Source organism: Ambystoma mexicanum, chromosome 3q, assembly GCF_040938575.1.
Source record: "Ambystoma mexicanum isolate Mex_15411 chromosome 3q, UKY_AmexF1_1, whole genome shotgun sequence".
Classification (NCBI taxonomy): domain Eukaryota; kingdom Metazoa; phylum Chordata; class Amphibia; order Caudata; family Ambystomatidae; genus Ambystoma; species Ambystoma mexicanum.
This window is the reverse complement of record NC_090926.1, coordinates 173,144,662-173,168,570: the sequence shown is the minus strand read 5'-3', so window position 1 is coordinate 173,168,570 and position 23,909 is coordinate 173,144,662. Positions and strand designations below refer to the sequence as shown.

At 46.3% G+C, this 23,909-nt stretch overlaps 1 protein-coding gene across 1 annotated transcript in view; it reads right to left on the bottom strand.

The window, feature by feature from the left end:
• Nucleotides 1-23,539, bottom strand: part of LOC138582280 (thiol S-methyltransferase TMT1A-like) — a 95,842-nt gene extending 72,303 nt beyond the window's left edge. The window contains exon 1 of the mRNA XM_069653421.1: nucleotides 23,008-23,539. Coding sequence (XP_069509522.1) covers nucleotides 23,008-23,508 — 501 coding nt within the window. The 5' untranslated portion in view covers nucleotides 23,509-23,539. The remainder of the gene's footprint in view (nucleotides 1-23,007) is intronic.
• Between the last annotated feature and the right edge of the window lie 370 nt (nucleotides 23,540-23,909).

Below are 23,909 nucleotides of genomic sequence, written 5' to 3'. Positions count from 1 at the left end.
GTTGGGAGGATAGCAGGAGTGATGTTGTCCATTGTCATATTTTTTTTAATTTCTGGTAAGGCATGATGGTGCCATGGGTAAGGCTGAAGTAGATGATCAGGAGAATAGGAGGTTAAAGGACACGATTGAGTGGTCAGTCCAAGGTAATGGGGAGATGGAAGAGATGGCAACTGTGCAGTTGGAGTCGGCGACCCAGTCTAGAGTTCTGCCCTTTACGTGGGTAGGGGTGTTGACTTTTTGAGAAAGTCCTAGTGAGTCGAGAGTATTGGCAATAGTTAAGGCGTGCACGTCTGCTTGGTCATTGAATCCTAGGTTAAAGTCCCCTAGTAGTAGCAGTTGTGAGGTAGGTTTGGCGTTGTTGGATAGCAGACTATGCAGATCCTCCTCAAAGGTCCCAAGCGGGCCTGGTGGTCTGTAGACCAAGTGAATAGTTAGCGATTGAGTATGGTTTATAGGAAGTTTGGCAGTCAAGGTTTCACAAGATTGTAAAGTTTGGGTGGGGGTTAGCCGTATCGATACATTTATTTTGGATATGATGGCAATGCCACCACCACGGGAACCCTTTCGGTCATGCCTAATTATAGTATAGCCAACAGGGATGGCCAGCATAAGAGATGGGCCTGCCGCGTTATGTAACCAGGTCTCGGTTATAGCAATAAAGTCTAGGTCAGCTTCAGAGATTAAGTCAGCTACATCTAGGGCATGGGCAACTAAAGATATTACGTTAAGGAGTGCTCCTTTGTAACACTGCACTTCTGTTTCCACTTTGATTTGAGTGACCCTAGGTGGAGTTCTAGAGTCAGACTTGTGTTTGCGTTTAAGGATCCGGGACTTTGATGTGGCTAGTGGAGCACGAGCGAGATTGGGACCAATGCATTCCCTTGTGTGTTGGGAGTTAATTTCCCTTTTGGTAGATGGGAGCAATCTTCTACGCAGCTTGTGAAGTTTGTTAAGTCTGGCACGTAATTTGTTATTTCTGTCAAGCGTAGAGCTAGGCTGGGCAGTGTAGGCTCCTAGTTCTGGTACAGCCTGGTGCTTAGAGCCAGCATGATCAGAGTTAGTTCTTAAATTAGACATATTTGGTGTGGTGTATACTGCCACATTCAGGTGACTAGGTGTTGACTTGGATGTAAACCCACTGTAACAATCCTGATAGTTATTGACAAGGTATGTGGATAAAGCTATTATGCAGAGGATAATATGTGGTCTTGACATTATGTGAAGCTTTCACCTTAAATATAACAGGTTCTTAGGTAACTGCTAGTATACTGTTATAGTTGGGAACTGGTAAGCAGGTAATCTGGGTCCAATTTATAGGATAGTCAAGTGGACTAGTTAGATAGTCTGGCTAACTAGGTTCGCTTTATCAGGTTAGTCCAAAACGGTGCAGGCATTGGGCACGCTGGATACAGTTTTGCAGTAGTAGCCAATCATTGACCAAGTTTCCTAGCAGTCCAGATAAGGTTTGCTAGGACCGTTCGGTGATCTAGATGCAGTATTCTAATACACTCCACAGAAAGCAAAGAACCTTGGATACTCTTAATGCGATTTGCTGGTGTGGCCCGTGCTCAGGCCAGTTTCCAATAGTTTAAATGTAATTTGCTAAGAAAGGCAGTCTAGATGGGGATTTTTAAAACAGTTCAAGTTGGAGCAAAATATTGGGCACTCTAAAGAAAGGTTCTTACGCACTCTATATGCAATTTACTGATATAACCAGTAGTCAGGTTTACATACCATCTAAATGCCGTGTGCTATGGGGAGCAGGCAATCTAAGTGCAGTTTTTCTGATATGGCCAGCGTGTGGCAGGTTTTCAAGAGGCAGCATGTATACAATCATGTTAATAAGGTGGGGTAAACAGGGTTCTAGGTAATCTGAGTGCACCTTAAACACTGTGTCTGGGACTGGTGCTTGAGCAATGTGATCTACTATGGCAGGTATAGAATGTCTGGCCAGTCTGACATGATATAGAAGTGGAGTGAAAGCAGAGAGACTGGAGGTACCACGCTGAGTGTAGTAAACGTAAGAATAAGCAATAAACAGTAAATAAGAGGGTAATTAACTTTCCCTATCATACATGTCTGAACATTTTATAAATTAGATCTAATCTCAAGTAGATGCATTTAAATTACACAGCAGATAGGAGCGACTTAAAGAGTCTTCAACATATCTCGATACATAACCTTTTTGATAAGTTACTCTATTTAAAGTCTCAGCTCAAGATCTTAAAGAAATGGCTGGAGGACATTAAGTCTTTTCTTGATATGATTGGCTTTTAAATTAAATATCCAAAAAATATTGGGATTGCAGCCAGAGAAATAAAAAGAAGAGCTGAAATTTGGGAGTGAGATAGTAACTTGCGAGAACTGGGGAAAAAAATCAACTTTTGTGGATTATGTAAAACAAAGTTTTATTATTGGTGGACCAGCCAAGTATATTGTGAATATCAGGGAACCTAAGGTGAGAAGATTCATTTTACAGCTGCGAGTATAGCAGCTGCAAACCTGATCTTGACTTGGTGCCTGATTCGCCATTCCTAGACAGGAAAGACTTTGTTGTTAATGTCACATTGAAATAGAGAGCTAGACATTTGTTAACAGGTTGTCCAACATTTGCCGGATATTTATCATAAAGGTTATGGAAGTCTTAAGAGTATTAATATCATAAGGGAAGATTAAACGTGGGCAAATATTTACGCAGGTCAAAATATATATTTATGTTAAAATCTCTATTATATATGACAGCTCATGATTAAGAGAATTGAAAAGGTGGATAGATGATTTTAATCATTTTAAGTATTTTTAGCATATGTACGATTTTTAGGCATTAGATAAAAGTATAATGATTTGTTAGGAATTAAAGTGTAATGTATTATGTGATGATGTGAATAGTTTGATATTATGTGTATTGCTTAATTTTATGTAGGTTTTAAGGTTTTTGCTTTTTAACCACAAACAATTTAATAAAAATAAAATAATGAGTGGAATTCTAATGATGGCTGGATATAATGATAACATTATTTTTAATATATTGAATGAGTTTTATGTTGTCAATAGTGATCTTGTATATGAATTAGGTAGATTGCATTGAATTGTTGTAAATGTTATATGTTAATTGTGGATGTCATTTGGTGACTACTTTGCACCAAAGAAAGCATGTTCACTGCCTACAACTCAGAATTATTTGTAAGGCTTCCCAACTTTGGTAGTTAAAGTGGGGTAACATTATTTGGCCAGAATCACACACTTTGGTCAAGTGGTGAAGTCGAGATTTGAGCCCACCTTGTAATTTTGGCTCTTGACCATACAGCTTCCCAGATTGTTTGTACAAATATGTGTTAACAATATCATAAACAAATCCTTTTTGGGGTTCTACAGCTGTACTATGGATATTTAGAGTCACACAGTGAAAGAAAAAGCATAATAAGGTCGCCTCTACATAGTCACTGTTTTACACAGCACCCCTCACGTGTCTAACCACACAAATGTGCACTTCGTAAGGTACATCCCACTACAATACTGACTCAAAGTTGTGTCTAACAGTCATCCACTACTAGTCGCTCCCTTTATAAAACACTCTGCTGAGACATCTTAAAAAAGCATTTCACAGACTTGTGATTTTCTTTCTTTCTTTGTACTTAAAAAGTACAGAATAAACAGGCAGTAACAGAGCTCATGAATTAGTGTCAGAGCATTGCCTGGGAATAGCTGATACTGCGACTTGAAAGTATCTTCTGCCTGGACAGCCTCATCCTCCCACAACAGGAAATGGCTTCTCATATGTTGACATCCATATACAGAAACAGAAAACTGTAAACACACATTAGCCAACTTCATAAAACCTTGAGTTAATTCTGACTTCGGTTAGGAGTCACTGTCCTTAGAGCAAACACAGCCTTCTTATGAGATTATTGCATTGTGAGACCACTGGGTTGTTTGCAGCACTTCTCAAAGCTGCAGCACACCATGACTGAGCATGCTCCTTCATGAAGATTTGCTTCCTCCGGAAGCACTCATGGCAATGAGGTATCATGTGTGTGCCTCGTGTAGCCTGGGAAAGTGACTGGTGGTGAGTGAGATCCATATAGATGGAATGGAAGTGACAACAATCATTGCAAACGTAAGAGCTTTGCAGAGCAGAGCTGGATAGTGAACTCATGCAATATTATTCTGCAGCTTGTTTTTTCATTTGGCATCACTGTTACAATATGTGAGAAATTCGCAAACTTGTCTTAAATCCCAATCCCTAAGGTTTGTATGTCAGCCTTTCGTCCTTTCACTATGATACAATTAGTGTCATTATGGACGATACTAGCAACTGGCCTAAAAGGAGTTTAGTTCAAATGTACTTCACAAACTCTATTTTATGTGATTCTTTTCATTGGTTCTATAAAGCGCTGCGTAGAACGCTGGTGAACAGTAGCCCTGCAGCCTTAGCAAAATATGGAGGACTGTCATTTTATGAAAAATCATCCAGGGTGAGATAGCTCAGAAATTAGAGATTACACTATAAGAAAATTAGCTATACATGTTAATGTACCTGCCGTAAAGATCTGTGAGTAGCCTTCTGGTTACATAGTGTTAGGGAGAATTCTCAGAAATGTGCTAAATCCTCTCGACCTAGAGAACCCCAGCAACTTTGCTGGATTTTGAGAACTTTCATTTTTAACCTGGAGAGAGTGAGACCCTTTTTCCCACTCTCTCATGTATTTTAATGTGATTTTGAAATCTGTGTTTCTTTTGGTTGTGGAGTCCATAGGCATCATCTTTTACATTGTGTCACACAGCACCTTCAGTGCAGTGGCATAGGTAAGTCTTTCAGATTTCCAAAATGTTTAAATACCTTCTCTTGGATAAACTACTGTTTCCAAGATCAGTAAAGTGAAATGGACTTTACTTAACATTTGTAACTTTCTAGAGCCAGCACCCACTATTTTACAGTAGGGTGCTGGGGGATTACTCTGTATCCCCTTTGTCTAACTTCTCATGTAACAATTTGATGTTACCCTTTCCTCAATGTATGACTGGTGGCAGTGGTTTACTTTTAACTACTGTGTTGTGCATTTACCGCGGGCTGTGTTCGCAGCTGCATTAAAGCATCAAAGGGTGCCATTTTTGTCAAAATGGCTCTGGTCTTTCTTTTTTCGCCATTTCTTATTGGAAAGGTCCTTCTTGAGATTTACTCTATACGCCAAACCAGGTTTGGTCCCATTGTTCATTTTGTCTTCGACGAGATTCACGAGTGAAGCCTGCCTCTGGCTCCAGGGTTTCTGACGGGGGCAGGAAGCGAGGTAGGTGCCCGATACTCCCTGTGCTTAGTCTCCTAGGAGACAGAAATTCATTCTTAGGTGATTGGTCGGTTGGCTCTACGGCAAGGACAGCCACCCTGCTGTGTGACTGACAGCTAGGATGGAATTAATGGGAGAAACCTGCATAAAAGGCAAGGCTTTTTGGCTTGGAAGGCAGAGTCGATCACTGGATGAAGGAAACCAAAGAAGAATTTGAAGAGGACGCCTGCTGCAACTCCCGGACCGCTGTTTTGCCCGGTGAAGCTCTGATGCTGTGCTGAAACTACAAATTCATATCAACAGAGAAGCCCCTGCAAGGACGACTTCTCCCTTTGAGTTGGTGGGACCAATCAACTCCAAAGTACGCCACTTGGACATCCTCCTCGGAGCTGGTTGCATTTCCACTGCAGTCGCTGCTGGAACATAATGGCCAGGGAGAGGAACACCAGATCATGTGGGTTGCTTTTAACCTGGCCAAGAGCTTCAGGAAGATCCTCTGGACTTCCAGGAAGGAGGACTGGCCGAGCCTGAGCCCCCTCAACAGAGTGTGGGACCCCAGATGCAAGGAAAGCCCATCTCGTCAGCCAGGAACCACAGTGTTGCTATTTGCAGTAGACGCGAGGAGTGAAACACTGAAGTGCCACTTGTTTGAAGATTGCCGTTGCGGTCGGTGGCCATCCCATTGCAGTGCAGGAGTCCCCAGAAGTCCTCCCTCTTGTCCCCACAACTGAGGCCCAGGAACACCAGGGTCTGCAGAGCTGCACAGGAACAGGAGCCACCTGCTGCTCTTTTCTTCAACCAATAGGTTCTGTAAAGTCTGAGAGAACTTGCCTCTTGTTGTGCCACCTTGCTTGTACTCGTTGAGACTTGTCTTGGTTGCATCTATAGAGTTGCTAACAGCTTCTTTACCTCACAAGCCTAATCAGCTTGTGGCCCTACTTTGATCTCTTCTTAGTCTACCAAGACTTTTTAAACATTGTGAAAGACTTTCTACTTACCTGCAAGAAGTGGGTCAAAAAAGGATGGAAGAGCATTCATTCAATGCTCGCAGTTCGTAACAGTTTTTACATTCTCTCCACCTGCAATATGAATAAATGAGGTCAAATGGGATAGTTCCAGCATGAAATAGTGAATATCATCCAAAGTCTTTAAGGATTTGTTATCATACCGTTGATAGTCCGTCTTTGCTCTTAACCAATTCAGATCCACAAGCTCATGAGCAGGCACCTACAGACACAACATCTCTTACAATGCTCTTGCCCGATGTGCGTGCATATGCGCGTGCATTTCAAAAATATCGGATTGTGGGTCAAAAAAGGAGGGAGGAGCTTTCATTCAATGCTCGCAGTTCGTAACAGTTTTTACGTTGTCTCCACCGTTGATAGTCCATCTTTGCTCTTAACCAATTCAAATTCATAAGCTCACGACCACGCTTTAGATGTTAATGTCAATGTGCATGTTAAAGTTAAAGGACATTTATACCCTGCACTATCACCGCTGGAGTGTTCCCCTGGCGCTCTGTCGGCTCTGAAAGAGGAAAGAAAGGGGGGTTGGTGGGAGGAAGCTAGAAAAGTGTAAGAGAGCAGTGATGTGCTGTTGGCAGCCTCAGCCCGTTGGGTCCGTTGGCTGGGCCTGGGGTGTTTGCGGCCGGTAGTCGTCGTGTACTGTTGTGCGAGTCTATGGGCCTCATTACGAGTTTGGAGTCAACCATGGCTTTTAGCGCCATGGCTGCCTCCAAAATCGTGTCCGGGTCCCCTGAATGGGGAATTACCGGGCCATTATGACTTTGGAAGGCCCGGTATTTCCTCCTTCAGGGAACCCGGGCCCGGTCCTTCCTCATTCCCATTCGAGCCCCCATAGGGCTCAATGGGAATGGGGAGGGAGCTAACAACGGGCCCGTCAATACGGGCCCATTGTTAGTTCCCTGGTTCCCTCGCGGGACCCGCTATGGACATCTGGAAAAACCAGACGTCCACAGCGGGTCCCGCGAGGGGACCTTGTAGGGGTGGGTTTCATGGCACCAGCACCATTACTGGCACCGTTAAACCCATTCTGCACTTCTCGTAATGAGGCCCTATGTGTTTTTTTGTTTTGTTGTTGCAATGTAGTGAAGTTTGTGCGGTTTGTTGTGCTGTAGGTTTGTGGATGCGTTTGGTTTAGAGTTTGAGAGGTGTATGCAGAGGGGGAAATTGTTAGTGCAATTGGTTAGTTGGCATCTCTATCCTGAATTGAGGTGCTGGGCTTGTGTAATATCCCAAAATGGGGTTCGGGAGCACCCCTGCACCTGTGTCTTGATCTGGGCCTGTCTGGCCTTCAAGGTCCCTTTCACATCTGGCCCCTCCTCCACCAGCCTCCCTCACAGCCCTACCTGTCTTCACTTCCCACTCATAAGGCCAGTGCACCTGCGATTTGTATAACTATATTCCAGATAACACCAAAGAATATTACAAGGACAGTGTACTTGTAAATGGTCAGGTGATCCCTGCCATTAGAGACACTGGGGCCAGCATAACAGGGGTGGAAGAAACCTTTTTCGATCAATCCTGAGTATGTTGCTAAGGCACCGAAAGACCCCGCTAAGCTTGCAGGAGGCCCTGTCCAGATGGTTCAAATACTACCAGCTCTCATCTAGTGCAACAATGTGACTGTAAGAATACCTGTCAGTGTACAGAGGGAGGTGCCTGGGAGAATCCTGCTGGGGAATGACTTAAGAACTCTTGGAGTTGTATCAAGAACCCCCATGCCTTCCAGTAAAAGGGAGCAGGAGCAGACTAGGAAGGCCAGAGAGATTGCTTTAGATAACTCTCAGTGGGTTGTTAGAGATGAACCTATAACACCCAGTCCACAGGAAGAGCAAACCTCTATTTCCAGAAAGAAAGAGACAAATGGGAAACCCAAGGTCTCAGGAAACAACAAAAGTAGAACTCCTGTGCACAAAACAAGGACATGCCCGGGAGGACAGTTCCAGGTCACACCAGTGACCCCTCCGCCAGCTGATGCTGAGTGTGAGGTTCAACCAGAAGATGGTGAACCAGCTACTGATGACACAGAGCTGGAAGAAGGCCTCCCCCTTGTTGGAGATATGGATCATGAAGACCATCATGAGCTGCAGACTTTGCTTGCAGAAGGTGGCCCCTGTAGGGCAGACTTCAGCAGAGGTCAAAGAGAGTGTCCTATTCTTGAAGGTTCCCAGATGGAGGGGATGGCCTACTCTACAGTGAACATATTGATTCTACCCCAGGTGACTACAGAAGGCTTGTAGTGCCTCAGGAGGTGAGACCACAGTTAGCCCATGAGATTTCTTTAGCTGGTCACTTAAGTTTAAAGAGGACCAAGGAAAGGATCTCTCTTTATTTCTACTGGCCCAAGATGGGGGTCTGATGTAGATAGGTTCTGTAGAAGCGGTCACACTTGTCAGACTTCTGGCAAGAGTGGAGCCAAGAATGTGCCCTTTGGTGGGAGGCCATTTTGAGAGGGTAGGAATCGACATAGTTGGTCCCTTAGACCCACCCACATCTTCAGGCAACTGATTTATATTAGTGGTGGTAGACCGTACTTCCAGGTATGCTGAAGCCATACCTGTGAGATCTGTTACTGCTCAGGCAGTGGCTAAGGCCCTCATTGGTATTTCTACCAGGGTAGGTTTTTCTAAGGAGGTGTTCTCAGACAGGGGGACCAATTTTATGCCCCACTACATGTAAGTCATATGGAAAAACTGTGGAGTGACCTACAAGTTCTCAACAGCCTACCATCCCCAAACCAATGGATTAGTGGAGAGGTTTAATAGAACAATGAAGAGCATGATAGGTGCTTTTGAAGAACCCCTTAGAAGAATGTGGGACCTTCTACTGCCACGCCTTCTCTTTTCTTATAGAGAAGTCCCTGATGAAGGGGTTGGCTTCAGCCCCTTTGAGCTCCTCTATGGTCATCCGGTTAGAGGTCCATTGGCCCTATTCAAGGAGGAGTTGGAGAGTGTTCCTTCCCACAAGCCAGTGAGAGTCACTGACTATGTGTTAGGTCTGAGAAGGAGAATAACACACATGATGACGGAAGCTTCTGTTAACTTAAAAGCAGGTCCGGCTCTGGTTAAACATTGGCATGACCAGAAGGCCAACATGGTTGAGTTTACTCAAGACCAGCTAGTTCTAAGTATGGTACCTACAAGGCAGAGGGCCTTACAGAATAAATGGATTGGATCCTTCAAGGTTGTAGGCAAACTTGGAGAGGTCAATTATTTGGTCGACTTAGGCAATCCTAAGGAGACCCCAAGGGTCTATCACACCAACCGCTTAAAAGCCTATGTCTCTAGACCATAACTGAGAGATTTGCTTCTAGCCTCTGCTCAGGAGGAGGAGGAGAGTGAGCATCTACCAGACCTCCTCAGGGGACAACCTTTAGATGGAATGATAGGAGTTAATTTCTCTTCTGATCTGACACTGGAACAGCAGGAGGAGTGCAAAATTCTATTAAATCAGTTTGCCCCTCTGTTTTCACTATCACCAGTCTTGACCCCTTGGCCCAGCATGAGATTCTCACTGGTGACTGTCTCCCTGCAAAAGCAGGGGTTACAGGATGTCAGACCATGTAAGAACCCACATAAAGGAAGAGGTTAAGCTGATGCTTGATCTTGGGCTAATAGAGCCATCTACAAGTCCATGGGCTAGGCCAGTTGTACTAGTACCAAAGGCAGGATCCAAGGAGTTGAGATTCTGTGTGGACTATAGAGCTTGTGATGCAGTCACCACGACTAATGCCCATCCTTTACCTTGGAGAGATGAGCTGGTGGACAAACTTGGTTCAGCCAAGTACCTCAGTACATTTAACCAAACCTCAGGCTATTGGCAAATAGCTCTGACAGACCATGCCAAGGAAAAAACTGCATTTCCAACCCCAGGAGGCCTCTTCCAGTTTAAGGTTATGCCTTTTGGACTAAAGAATGCACCTTCTACATTTCAAAGGATGGTGAATCATGTTCTGAATGGGATGGAGGACTTCTGTATGGCATAGTTGGATGACATTGGAGTGTTCAGCCCTACTTGGAAAGAACATATTGACCACTTGGGATATGCATTGCAGGATCTGGAGCAGGCCAATCAGACCTTAAAGGCAAGTAAATGTCAAATTGGTCAGAGTAAAGTGGTCTACCTTGGACATGAGGTAAGAGGAGTTGAAATAAGGCCATTGCCATGATGCCACCGGGCTGTTGTGAGCTTTAAAAATACGAATGAATAAATAAATAAATAAATAAATAGCAAGGTACAAGCTGTACACGACTGGGCCACTCCTACTACTCACACCCAAGTGAGAGCATTTCTAGGTCTCACAAGTTACTATAGGCACTTCATAGAGAACTATGGGACCATAGCTTCTCCCTTAAATGTGATCTCCTCACCCAAATTCCCCAAGAAGGTCAGGTGGAATGAGGAGTACATTAGGGCATTTGAAGGACTTAAGAAAGCCCTTTGTCAAGCTCCAGTCTTGAGAGCTCCTGACTACAACCAATCAGAGGTGGACTGGGAACCAAAAGAGGCCCTGGAAATAATTTTCAAAGTGGCCCCATATTACGCATTTTCAGCAAGCCCAACCCGTTTCCTGTGAGAACATCTGGAATTTTCTACACAAAAGAGGCCTGGGTGCAGAGGCCGAATGGGAAATCTCCAAAGTTCCCTATAGGCCAGTCCAACCCCACTATTAACTAACTGTGCCCATGACCTCTCAGCCCTCCCCTTCATGCGCCCCCAGTTTTAAGCTCTGCCCCCGTGACAGCAGTGACAGGAGGGTGAGCGGGAGAGGGGGCTTCCACCTCAGAGTTACTAGACAATGTGACAACCACAGAACAGAAGCCCTTTATGCACTACACCAGGGATCTGCACCCTTTGGCTCTCCAGATGTTTTGGACTACAACTCACATCAGTCCTATCAGCATAGTCAATGGGTGAGGGGCTGTGGGAGTTGTAGTCACAAAAATATGCCAAACCACCAGTTGCAAGTGGCAGGCTCTGCTATGAGCCACGACCAGAGCAAAATGCCTACGCTGTGCAGTATGCATGCTCTGTGAACACCGACGCTCTGCGCAAGTCGCCTGTTGAGCAAAACATAAAGGGTCTGATTCTCGAAGGATTGCACTAGAGCAAATCAAAGAGAGCTGTGAGCATTTCTGATTTGCACCTGCTTCCTTTCACCTGATTCACAAGGGGAACAAAAAAGCAAATCTGGAAGTGTCTGAAGCATAACTGAGATGCTCAAGTGCTAAAGTAATCCTCCAAGAGTTGCTCAAGGACATCTCACAGAAGCTCCAGCTTTAGGCTCTATGAATCGGGCCCCACTCTCCATAAAGCCATTGATCGAAGTGAGCAGAGCAGTGTTCCCCTACATTTATTTGTATCTGTTTACCATTCCTACGACCATATTCACCATTCTATACAGAAATCTTTCCATTCATGTCCCCGTGCAAGTGTAAAGTTACAAGAGCCTTAGGGCCCGATATATGGAATTTTTTTGCATGGTTCAAAGTGACTTTGCACTGCCGACACAAACCCTGATTCATGGTACTGTGCAAAGTGTATTTTTGCAGTGCAAACTCATTTTGTACTGCAAAAATGACTGCACTGACTTTGGAATGCAAAAATACACTTTGCACAGTTCGATGAAATAGGGGTTGTGCCGGCAGTGCAAAGTCACTTTTCAGCAGTGCAAAGTCACTTTGAACCTTGCGAAAAATTCCATGAATCAGGCCCTTAGTTACTAGTCACTAAGACTATTGCAATGTCCCGGCCGCAACACTTGTCACATATTGCACTATGCCTACGCCTATCATCTCCCCTGCCGAGACCACACTTCTACCACTGCATACAACTCACACTGCGTACAATGCACACTATTCACAAACTGTGCACCATGCACAAAACACAGCCTCTACACATTGGCATGTGGTCTTTGCAGCATATACGCTATGCACAAAGCACACATTCGTTTCAAAGCTCATATGCTGTTCAAGACTGACAGTCTGCTCTCGAGGCACACTGCACAAACGTGCACACTACATTGGGCACACATGTGTACACTGCGCAGAATTCACGTCTTCACAAGATGCATACTGCACAAAATGTACTCTCACTACCAAATGCACGCCCTTTGCAAAGCGCATTCGATGAGCAAGATGCCCACACTGGAAAAAGCGCACACTCTCTACAAGACTGACACTGTGCTCAAGGTGTACACTGTACGAGGGCTCCAACGGAGGGGATTCTTAAACAGGTACAGTGGAGGATAAGAGGCCCCCTTACACTGCTGGCAGCATTCCCCCCAGAGCCTCCCCACCTCGTAGCAAGAATGCTCCATTTACATCATTAGACTGGTTATCAGTGCAGGTACATCGCCTTAAAACTACAGGTGAACAGCAGAACTGCACAATATTAAATGTATCATGAACCAACTGAAAAATAATCCAAATATAATGTGCAGTTCATAATGACATCACAGCTTTCCGATTATAATACAATCAGTTTCTTTTGACAACATTGTACATTAAAGAGACATTGTTTCACTGCACTCTAGAGACTATCGCTCCGATTCATAGAATTTTTTGCATGGTTGCACTGCCGACACAAAGTCAGTGCAACGTCATTTTGTACTGCAAAAATGACTCTGTACTGACTTTGCCCTGCAAAAATACACTTTGCACCGGGCCGTGAATCAGGGTTCATGTCGGCAGTGCAAAGTCACTTTGAACCGTGCAAAGTCACTTTGAACCATGCAAATAATTCCAAAAATCAGGACCAAAAGGTTAGGCTTATCCCTGTATGTCACCCAGGGACCATCCCTGATCCGTGCTAAGACCCCATTCCTGTCCAAGGCTCATCTCCTACCAGACACCCAACCCTCCACTGTAGCCAACCCCAGCTTTGAACTCCAGGCCTTTTACTAGGTGCATGCCTGCCTGAGGCCCATTCCCACACGTAGGCCTGTCTCAACCTCAAAGTCCATCACCAGCCCAAGGCCCTTCCCGACATCAACAGCCAGCCGTACCTTAGGCCCATTACCACCCTAAAGTCAATCCCTGTTCCAAGGCACATTCCTATACTGAGACCAATCCCAGCTGTGGGGGCCCACACCTTCTTCAAGAACCACCCCTGACTGAAGCCCATAACAGACCGATGGCCCATCATGGACACAATGCCCATCCCTATCCCATTCCTCTGATCAGTTGTGTCACAACTTGGGGACTTTCTAAAATGTTGGCTCATTTACCATATTTAGCACCAGGTATGTTAATGTTAATGGGTCTTGTACTGCGCACTGTCACTACTTGTGTGGTCTCTTAGCGCTCATTGGATCTGGTCTACATGCTGCCATCACAGTTAAGCCTTGACTCTAAAATTGACTGCCCATTCCGTAAACTCGCTCTCACGGTTACTAATCAATAACTAATCACAGTTAAGAAACACGCGTCCCAGCTAACACAACCTGTATCCACCCTCATGTGTTGGACCCCTAAAAAGTTGCCAATTCCCCGTTCCTACCACTGCCTCTCCCTTCACCCCCTTATCCCTTCTTCTTTTATATCCAAAGACCACGTTCTGACGACACACTGGCGGGGTATCAATGCGCCACATCTCGGGCAATGTCAAGCGCTGTAAGACCACTGCAATGGCGGTGGGAGCAGTATAAATATTGAACAGCATAACATTTAAAATGTTTTCTTGGCGTCCATTTCCACTGCATGTCTATTTCAGCTCATGACATTATAAGGGTTTGAGGCTTTCGTCTTTGATTGTTTGGCTATTACAGAGAATAACATATCGCCAACCATATGCATGTAAGGGCATTAAATATCACCTTGGATTCCAAGGCTGTACAGGGAACTGCGCCTGCGGCTTCCTGCTTTGCATGCCACAGACCCCAGGGTCACTAGTTCTAATATCCTGATCATCGACTGATGGGGGTACTTTATTCGGTATATTGAGGGAACATAATAAAGAATGCATGTGTTCATAGTGTAATCCAACGAGTAGCTATTCTAACTCTAGATTATGCTACCCCCAACTCCCAGTGACTTTAAGGTTTAATCACTCTCAACTACCCCCACGACGAATATCGGGAAGAGTCTGGGGACTTTGTGGCGCCTGGCAGACAGTGCCTCGCGGCGCTCAGCTCACAGATAGCGCTGCATAACCACTCTAATTTAATGTTATTAAAGTGTCCTCCCCCCAGGCCTAATCAAGTGGTGCCTGTGAGCTCATGCTGGGCACTGAGATTGACTTTACAAGAATTTTATAGAGCTGTGTTATCTTCAGAATTGGTTTGCGGGATCCGCAGCGCTGCCTTGGGTGTTCGCTGCAGATGGGTTGCCGAGGTAAACCATCCACCCGAGAGGTGGCAGAAGTAGGGGTGCACATTGCAGGGGTTTTACTGTCAGACTCGGGGCTAGTGCCCCTCCCATAGGTGGATCTTACCTTAGGGCTGGGGGTTCTGGGTGCCCACGTCCGGGGGTGAAGAGATCCTCACTGTACTGGCCATCAAATTAGGACTATCGCCGATACCCCTTCAACTTCAACCGGCCACGGCCACTGGATATGATACATGTAAATAGTTTCTAGCACTTCTCTACTGATTCGGCCGAAACTCTGAGCATGTTACAAATAAGAGCTTTTGCTTTAGTACAGGCTTTGTAACAAGTGTTTCTTATCCACTCCTGTACTCTTAGCCTGAGCTGACAATGTGTGCACTGTGCAGGACACGTGCGGTTCTGGTGCCCAGGAGGCCCTCATGCACAGGCGCGGGCTGTCGGCCTCGGATTGTGTTGGCATCCGGCATTGCAGGCAGCCATTTTCGACTAAACCACCCAGGCAGATGCGACGTTCACGCAATGTGTATCCTTCCACTCCGTTTCCTTGCGCTCCAAAGAGGCCCTACGGCCGGAGGCCGGTGGAGCAGTCCAGCCCTGGCGACATGTCGACGTTTGTTAGTTTCAGGATGCAATATACTGTGACAGAGGTCTGATTTTAGATCGGGGCACGCTGGGGTGGGCTTCATGGCAGGGTCACGGATCTGGTACATCAAGAGAATACCTTACAGGGACACAAGGTTATACTGGCAGTAATTTTCCAACAGCAAGGGTAAGAGGGTAAGAGGGCATGGGCAGGTTTGTGGAGACGGATGAGCTGCAAGGCCTGGTTCAGCCGGTTCACACACGGGACAGTGATCTCAGAGGAAGAGCGAGATGTTACATTTGTTTTTGTTGCAATTGCCTCCGGCTCGAGCGTGAGAATGGAGCTGCAAAGCTTTCAGACACAGTGAGAAAGGGTGGGGGCCATGTGTGCGGTAAGCGTGGCAATGCACAAGGGAGAGAAGCCTTTTCGTATTATCGCAGAGAGGCCTAGTCCAAAAAGATGGAGTCGAGGGGGTACAAAATGGATGCCAAGTGTCTCTCGCAACAGCCCCATCTATGCCAATGCCAGCATATGGCTGATGTTAACATAAGGGCAATGGAGGCGTCCCCCACCATTGGAAGGGCAAGTGGTCTAAGCTGTACTGAATGTATGGCGGGGGGCCCAAACGATCCCTCACTCCCACACACTGGGACCAGATATCTGCTCCTAGGAAGGGACACCTGCCCCCAGGGAGGGCTACATGAAATGCGCCGCCCCTCCAATTGGGGTAGGGGTGGAGAGGTGCACCCCCCTTCACATTAGAAAATTCCCCAGCAGTGTAGGGTGCCCCTCAGCCCCCACTAAAGGGCAGGCTGCCATTTTGAATTATTTTTTTGTTTACTAAACTTGCCTTGGCATAGAGGGGCACATTGGTGTGCCAATCTAGCCCTGGGGTGCACAAACCTTGCTGGCTCACCCACTGGGGGGCCTGTCCCACAATTTGTGGGGGCCCTCACCCCCCCCGCACCTAAAATAGGTGGCAGTGGTACCTCATGCAGGCTTCCCTGGAGGCAGATATCTGCCCGTAGGAAGGAGCAAAAGGGTTTTCAGTGGGGGGTGAGGTTAAGTAGACCACCAGGGATGGCTTGCAAGGGGTGGTGCATGCTTGACAATTATTTGTTTTAGCTGGTGTGACCGTAGGTAACACATGTTTATTGTTTTGTTTATTGCTTTTTCTACGCGAGCAGCTGCAACGTTATGTGAGTACTGTTTATAATTCTATGGTTAGGGCCCACTGTCAGTGGGGTGGGTGATACTGGGGCTGGATTGTTGGTGGTGTGGATGGGAATGGGCCGACTGGGCAGATATGTTGGTGGGCTGGGACACAATTGCAGGGGCAGGCCACAAATTACCCCCATGCAAGCAGAACATTGGTGTTTCCCTGGGAACGATCCCTCCCATGTGGGTTGTCCGTCTGCAAGCCCAGGCTCCACCTCTGGCTGTGCTACATTACAGATGTCACCTCTGGGGAGGAATGGGGATCCTGCCAGGGCTTCCTGGAGCTGCTGGTGTGCTTAGGGGAAGTACACCCACATGGTACATGGATGTCCAAGGCCAGGGACATCACCTCCAACCATCCTGGACTTGCGGCTGGGCTGCATTACAGCTTTTCCCTTCGTGGAGGCATTGGCACACTGCCAGGACTCCCTGGTGGGGAGAAGGTGTAACGCAGGGCAGCCAGGGCTCCAGCAAAGTCGGCAGTAATATCCCTGGCCTTAAGCACCCTTCTCCCATGTGGATCTTTGCCGGGGGTTCTGGGTAATAAATTCTGTGCCGATTTGTATAAGTCAGACCTCTGTGGATTCCCACGGGTGTTCTCTTTTGGGAAATGCATAAGGTTCCCTGTTTTCCTTGCAGGCTTCGACACCCTAGGCCCACATCTGTAGGTTGCCCACATGAACAAAATGTGCTGTGCCGAAAGGCTTGGGGTTACAAGTGGGTTACCCTTTTCCTTTTGCCCCCTGGTAGGTGCACCTACCAGGGGGCAAAAGGTGGCTTGGACACCCTAGGCCCATATCGGTATGGTGTGCCCGTCTCGAAAAATTGTGAAATTCAGCTGTCAGAACATACTTGGGGTTAGGGGTCTTTTAGGCATTCCCCTTGGCACCCAGGTAGGTGCACCCACACATGTGAGGTACTGTTTTCATCAGGACACCTGTGGGAACGCGGGACAGTAGGCCATGTGTTGTTGGCGGCGTGTTTCGGTGGGTGAGCCGAGTGAAATGTGCGGAAAATGCATTTTTTTTGCCACATTTCGGACTTTGCTGGCGTTTCTGGGTAATACATTCTGGGCCGATTTGCGCAAGTCAGACCTCTGCAGATTGCCACGGGTGTCCTCTTTTCGGAAATACATGGGGTTCCATGTTTTCCTTGGTGGCTTGGACACCTTAGGCCCATATCTGTATGGTGTGCCTGTTTAGAAAAAGTGTGAAATTCAGCTGTCAGCACAGACTTGGGAAGGTATGACATTTGCTGTGTTTGTGTGGTTTTTATAAAGTTTTGACACATTTGCTGGTGCCCTTTGTCACACAACCCTTTAATTTCCCAAATGTGCCCAACATTTAGTCGCTGCTTTAGGCACCATACACTTTTGTAACCTGCACAAGTCACCTACCCTTGAAAAGGTCTGCCTGTGCTCTTTCAAAAATTGTATGCTTGCCATTCCTCTCCACATTGGTTTTCTTGATTTACACATCATAAGTACGTCTGTTCCGGCCGTAAGCATAAAAATCCTGTGTACCATGTATCATGGCTCAGTGTTTGGCTTGTGGTATTGCTTGTTTTGTGAAACACTATGAAAAATGTGTGCTTTCCTAACTGCAAGAGTCGGGGGAATGTAGCGGAGCATTTTTTTTCTCAGAATTCATAGAAGCCATTGCTATACCAAGCCAACCATATCCACCACATACCTTTTTTTCAGTCATTTTCCCGCTTTTCTCCCAATTTATGGCATTTTCCCCTACCTAGTTGTTGCCGGACCTGCGCAAATCACTGCTTCATAAACTTGGAATTTTCTCTACTTTTCAGAAATGTATGCCTTTCTGTCCTCCAATTCGGCTTTCCTACCCTTTTCTTCCATTCTGTCCGTGCATGTCCAATTGGCAAAAATGGCCAAAATCGCCTACCTCTCACAAAGCGGTTGATAACCACAACAAAATATTTTTTTTTCGTTTCCATTCAACCTGTTCTTGAAAGCCAGGATATTGGGGAATACAGCACAGCAAACCATTTGTTCCTAACTCTTACAAGGAAAAAACAACAGGCTTCTTTGTACATCATTTTATTTCTATTCTTTGAAAAAACACAACATTTTTGCCCTTTTTGATTATTTTCTCTCACCGCCCTTCAGCAACCTAGGATTCCTGGGTGGCGTTACGATCGCCTACATGTGGGAAAAAAAGGGGCCAAATTTGGTCGAGATATTGCATGTAAAAAAAAAGTTACAAGGCATTGAATGGCCACATACCGAAATCACCAAAAAAGGCTTTGGCACTGGGGGGAAATACGCATCGCACTTAAAGGGTTAAAGGTCACCACCATCGCAGCGATGCACAGTTAAACCTGCATGGCTGCATAATGTTCTGGTGGCTATCATCAAGGCCAAGACTCTTAGGTGCATGGCCTACACCCTTTGGCCATGCACCCAAGAGTGTAGGCCTTCCCCGCACCCAGCTGTCATGATTGCTGCCCCTAATGTCCCCAGCCCTCCAAGATGTCAGGCTGGAGCCAGGCCACGATCACCTACATGGCCCTCAAGGGCCTCTCCATCCCTTCAAAGACCCACTTGGAGTCAGACTTGGTGCTTGTGGCACCAGCCTCACTCACTCCCATAGGATAAAATTTGGGATTGGACTTGTAGTGCATTGATGGGGGCAAGATGGATGCCCCCACATATTTCGGTTCCCTGAACTGCATGTGCAGTCTAGTCTTTGGGTGTGGTTCAGCCCAGAGACACCTGGGATACCCAGAGACTATTTAAGCCACGCCCAGGCTGAGAAACATGCTTTGTGTTTTCTGCACCTGCAGCGTGACACTCACCGTTTTCGGATCAGTCTTCAGTAGGCCTGCATCTTTCTTCTGCGCTCAGCTCCTGCAAGAACAAGAACAAGGTTAGGAACAGCCTTACCTTGCGGCGCTTCTGCCCATCATTCATCACTCCTTCTGTTCTGCGAGCATCTTCGGCGGTGTCATTCCCATCCCGGCATGCCGCTTCCTAAGGAAAAGGGAAAAGAACAGAAAAAAGACATTAGTAAGCATTCAGCAAATCATCGCTTATTTATAAAGACTGTACAAGCTTCAAACGCTTACCTGAATCCCAGCCGCTGTGGGGGAACTCTGTCTCCGGAACTTCTCATCCATCCGCAAGAGGGAAAAGACACTCCAGGTTAGCGTGGAAACATCTAGAGGCGCCGCATACTGCACTTACTCACCGCATTTCTTCTTCATAACCGGCATCCACGCTGAAAACGTCGCGGCACCTAAAAGACACAGAAAAAGAACTCAGTTCAATACAAATACGAAAGGGTCGCATCGCGCTCTCACTCAACTTCAGCGCTACTCATCTCAGCAGCACGTCGCCATCCCCAGATGCCGGTCATCATCTAAGGAAGGAAAGGAACGAAGTTAGAGAACTGTTCAAAAGACTCATTATACTTACCTGTCAGACTGTTGCCAGTGAAGTAACTAGGCAGCAACGAGCCTGCATCAATCAATGCGCCCCTGCGCTGAAAGCAGGACGGAGGGCACACTTTCCAAGAAAACAAAGCCCAGTCTCCAGTTGAGTAGTGAAACACATGCAATGACCTACACAATATGGCAATGAATGCATATCAGCTCACTTCTGCTGTTGTACCACATCTAAAATGACCTCCACAAACATTCTTTAAAGATCGCCACCCTTGGAGAGATGCAGCTTTAAAAATACATGGCTGCATTATGTTGTGGTGGCTGTGGTGAAGGCCTAGGCTCCTCGGTGCATGGCCTACGGCCTATGGCCTTTCGCCATGCACCCAAAAGTGTAGGCCTTACCCACACCCAGCACAACATAACAGAACCATGCTGGCGAACATGTGGCCAGGTACCACAATCCACAAACGTACCATAGGCAGCAAGACTTCTACCCAACCCCTGCACCATAATACAGTGATGCATGCACACATGTAACAGTTACCAGAATCCACAAGCATACCACCGTGTCCGGCACCCCTACCCACTTCTATTCACGTAGCATTGTATTACTGCCAACCCAACCACAAACTTTTCTCTATTAATCCACTCTATTAAGTGCACAAAACAGATACTTGATGGTGCAATACAGTAGTCAGCACTCCGCGCAATGGACAGTACCCCGGCCGATAAAATATGCAGTTCAACCCTATCACTTCTATGCACCCAGTACTTCAACACTGCACCCAGTGGACAAACTGCAGGACTGTTCACTCCATCAGGTCCAGCCATGGACTATACGCTGTAGGATGTGCTAACTATCCCCACACCCATGGAACCAACAGCGTATGCAATGTTGACAAACCACATACACAAGGCAACAATGTGAAACCTACTTGTTCCCAGGGCACATAGTTGTCGGTGCAAGGCCTCCACCCATGCATCGTAGGGGCTACTGCCTTACCACACACAACACACCATAGTACACTCTATGTTAAAATGTTCATGTCACGTGCAATGCACTCCCCTTCAGCCACTGATCTGCCATCACTCACCACGGAAAAAGGTTGCTGCACCAGCTATCATGCCGCTACGCAGGCTACCTGCATTCACCACACAAGGTAGTCGCCTGTGGAGGTACCCGTGAATTGGCGCAATACGCACGGATACTGCAGGCACACCACCGTCTTCTTCCACCTAATGAGATATATCAGATGACCCACTTGTCACTCCTCCACACTTTCCATTCCTTCTTCCCACCACCACATGGTGTAAAGTATGTTTTCCAGGCCCTTCCGTCGCTGCACTGTCCTCCAATACACCATGGCGGCCTTTCCCAAAAATCTAGACGCACAGCGCGCTTCCCTCCAGCCAACCACCGGCCGCGTCCACTGTTCGCCGACATCATGGCGTACCGCAAGCCAATGAGACGTTTGTCCGCGGAGCAAACGGGGAAATGGGTTCACGGAGCGGAGCCAGATATCACTAATTTTTTGAGACGTACATTTCAGTTCTTTGCTTCAAAAGTACTGGTCAGATTTCCACCTAACACACAAAAGCATAATTTCGGAACCAAGCCCCCGCTCCTGCGTCACATTTGGTTAAAATACATCCAGATGTTGGGCCTGTAGGCGTATGCAAAGTTTTTGCCCATTCAGTCTATGGAAAAAACAAAATGTTGGGATCCCCCTATAAAAACCTCACCCAACTTTCCCAAAAAATTCAGAGCGGGACAAGTTTGGTAAGGATTGGTCCAGGGGGAGCAAAGTTATAAGCCGCCCAAAAAGTGGTCTTCCTATGGGTTTAGCAACTCAGCCATAACTACACGGCAGCTACCGCGGGCCATGTGATATATATATATTGTGTGTTTTCCCACATATACAGAGCTCCCAACATTGCTATCCTGGCTCACTGACCCTTCCTCAGCCCTACTGGCCTTTTTGAGGTAATTTGCCTGTAGCAATGGACTCTTCTTATCATTAAATACATTACCTCAGTAGTCTTTATTTAAGACAATTCAGCAGTATGAAACTTCATGTACCCCTAATGCAGGACTGACTCTTCCCCAGCCCTATAGGCTTTTCCGAGGTCCATGTCTGTTATGAATTCCCTAAATTGTAATATTGTAAACCTAAATAATGCACAGTGTGTCGACCTCGGAATGAAGAAACGCAGACTTAGGCATGCCTCACATGTGACTGACTGTGCTGGTCTGACATGCAATCTTGCAGTTCCCCACTTACACTTTACTACTTTGATGAACTTCAGAAGGCTGAAAGGCTTTGTTTTAAAGCAGATTCAAACCTGGGACCTGCTGGTTACAGTTATATCTCGGCAGTAGGTTAATTAATTTACAAGAAATATTCCAGCAGGGTTTAATTTGCTGCCCTACTAGTACCTGGGTAACATTCACAGATGGACAGGACTCAATTTCTTCTGAAAATCCACCCACCTACCCTCACCCAATCCCTCTCTTTCCCCTAACTTTTGTCTCCCTTCCCGCTGCCTTTGAAGCTATTTTGTGTATATTGTTTCCCATGAATAACCCAAACTTGCCCAAACTTCTCCTGGGGGTATGAGGCTTAAAGGAGATTCAAGCTGGACGAACAATCTGCGGGAACCCTCAAACCTACTCGAATCTAGCAAGAAGATTTATGGAAGATCACAGATCACTTTTGAGGAGGTTCGGCCAGCCAGGCTTACTCATAACACATAACTCATAACACATGCCCTGGTATGTGTACCTTCTTTGTTATGTTCAATCTGACTTCTGGACTAAGTATGGGGTATGTGTAACTTGTTCAAATAAATAATCTGGCACTGCGAATGCCCAACACTAGTGACATAGTGCCAACAATGTTCAAATGACCAGCCGTGCAAGTGTCCTAATAGTACAAAAGGCAGACAATACATCTTGCAAACACCCAGCTGTATGAATACCCAAAAGCTCAAATGTAGATCTTACAAATAGCACTGTAAATGCCAGACATTACAACATGCAGACCCTACTACTTACAGATTCACCAGCACTGCAAATGAAAATCCTACAACATACAGATTACACTAGTGCTGTGATGCCCCTACATTGCCTCTATGGATAAAACCTTTAAAAAGAATATACTCACGGGCTTGAGTATTCGCAACACTTCTTTAAGTGCCTTTTCCACGCTGTTCACCGAGCACAACACACCAGTGGAGACCACCACGTCAACCGAGGCATCGTCCACCTCAGACAAATTCTCAGCAGGTGCCACCAAATTGGACTGGAAGTGCAGGTGATCGTTTTCAGCCTGGCTCTTTCTCAAATACTCCTGGAAATGGGGGTTTGCATCAGTGCAGGTGACTTTGGTCCCTTCTGGATAAAATAGGAAATTGCAGCCTGGTCCGCACCCGATCTCCAGCACTTTTAGTGGCCCCGAGGGACCTGTGAAATCGGGCAGGCGGCTAAAGAGCTTCTTCTTATAGGAATGCATCAATGCGTGGTAATCTAAGGAGACCTTCGCATAGAGGTGTGGGAAGAGCCGCATAGCCAGTGGCTCCCACAGTCCCAGAAAGTCCAGAAGGTGTGCTGGTAGGGTCAGGAGCCACATAGAGAGGTGGATGGCCAAGACAATGAAGAACCCCATCCCCAGAAACACGATTGTGGCTTTCTGTTTCTGAGCAGTTCAGCAGCTTTATAACTGATGGGAGGTCATGTGATTTGTAGTTGTTTAGCACCACCCAGTGGCCGCTCTGTGACCTTTGCTGTCTCTTTACTACATTTTACTTTCTCTGAGCTTCTTTTTGCACTTTATTTAGACCCACAATAACCAAGAGCTTTGTGTATCACCGCAGAGGTGTCAATGCAATTTTCTGTCTCTCTTGAATCATGACCAGCTTCGCGTTTTTAGTTTGGGCTAATAGGTGTTGCATGCATTTGCGACTGATTCAAGTACAGATAGGAAGGAATGGCGTGTGCTGAAGGACACAGATAAATGCCATTTGAGGAGGGACACACAGTGTATAGGTGTTGTTTGGTTATGAGCCC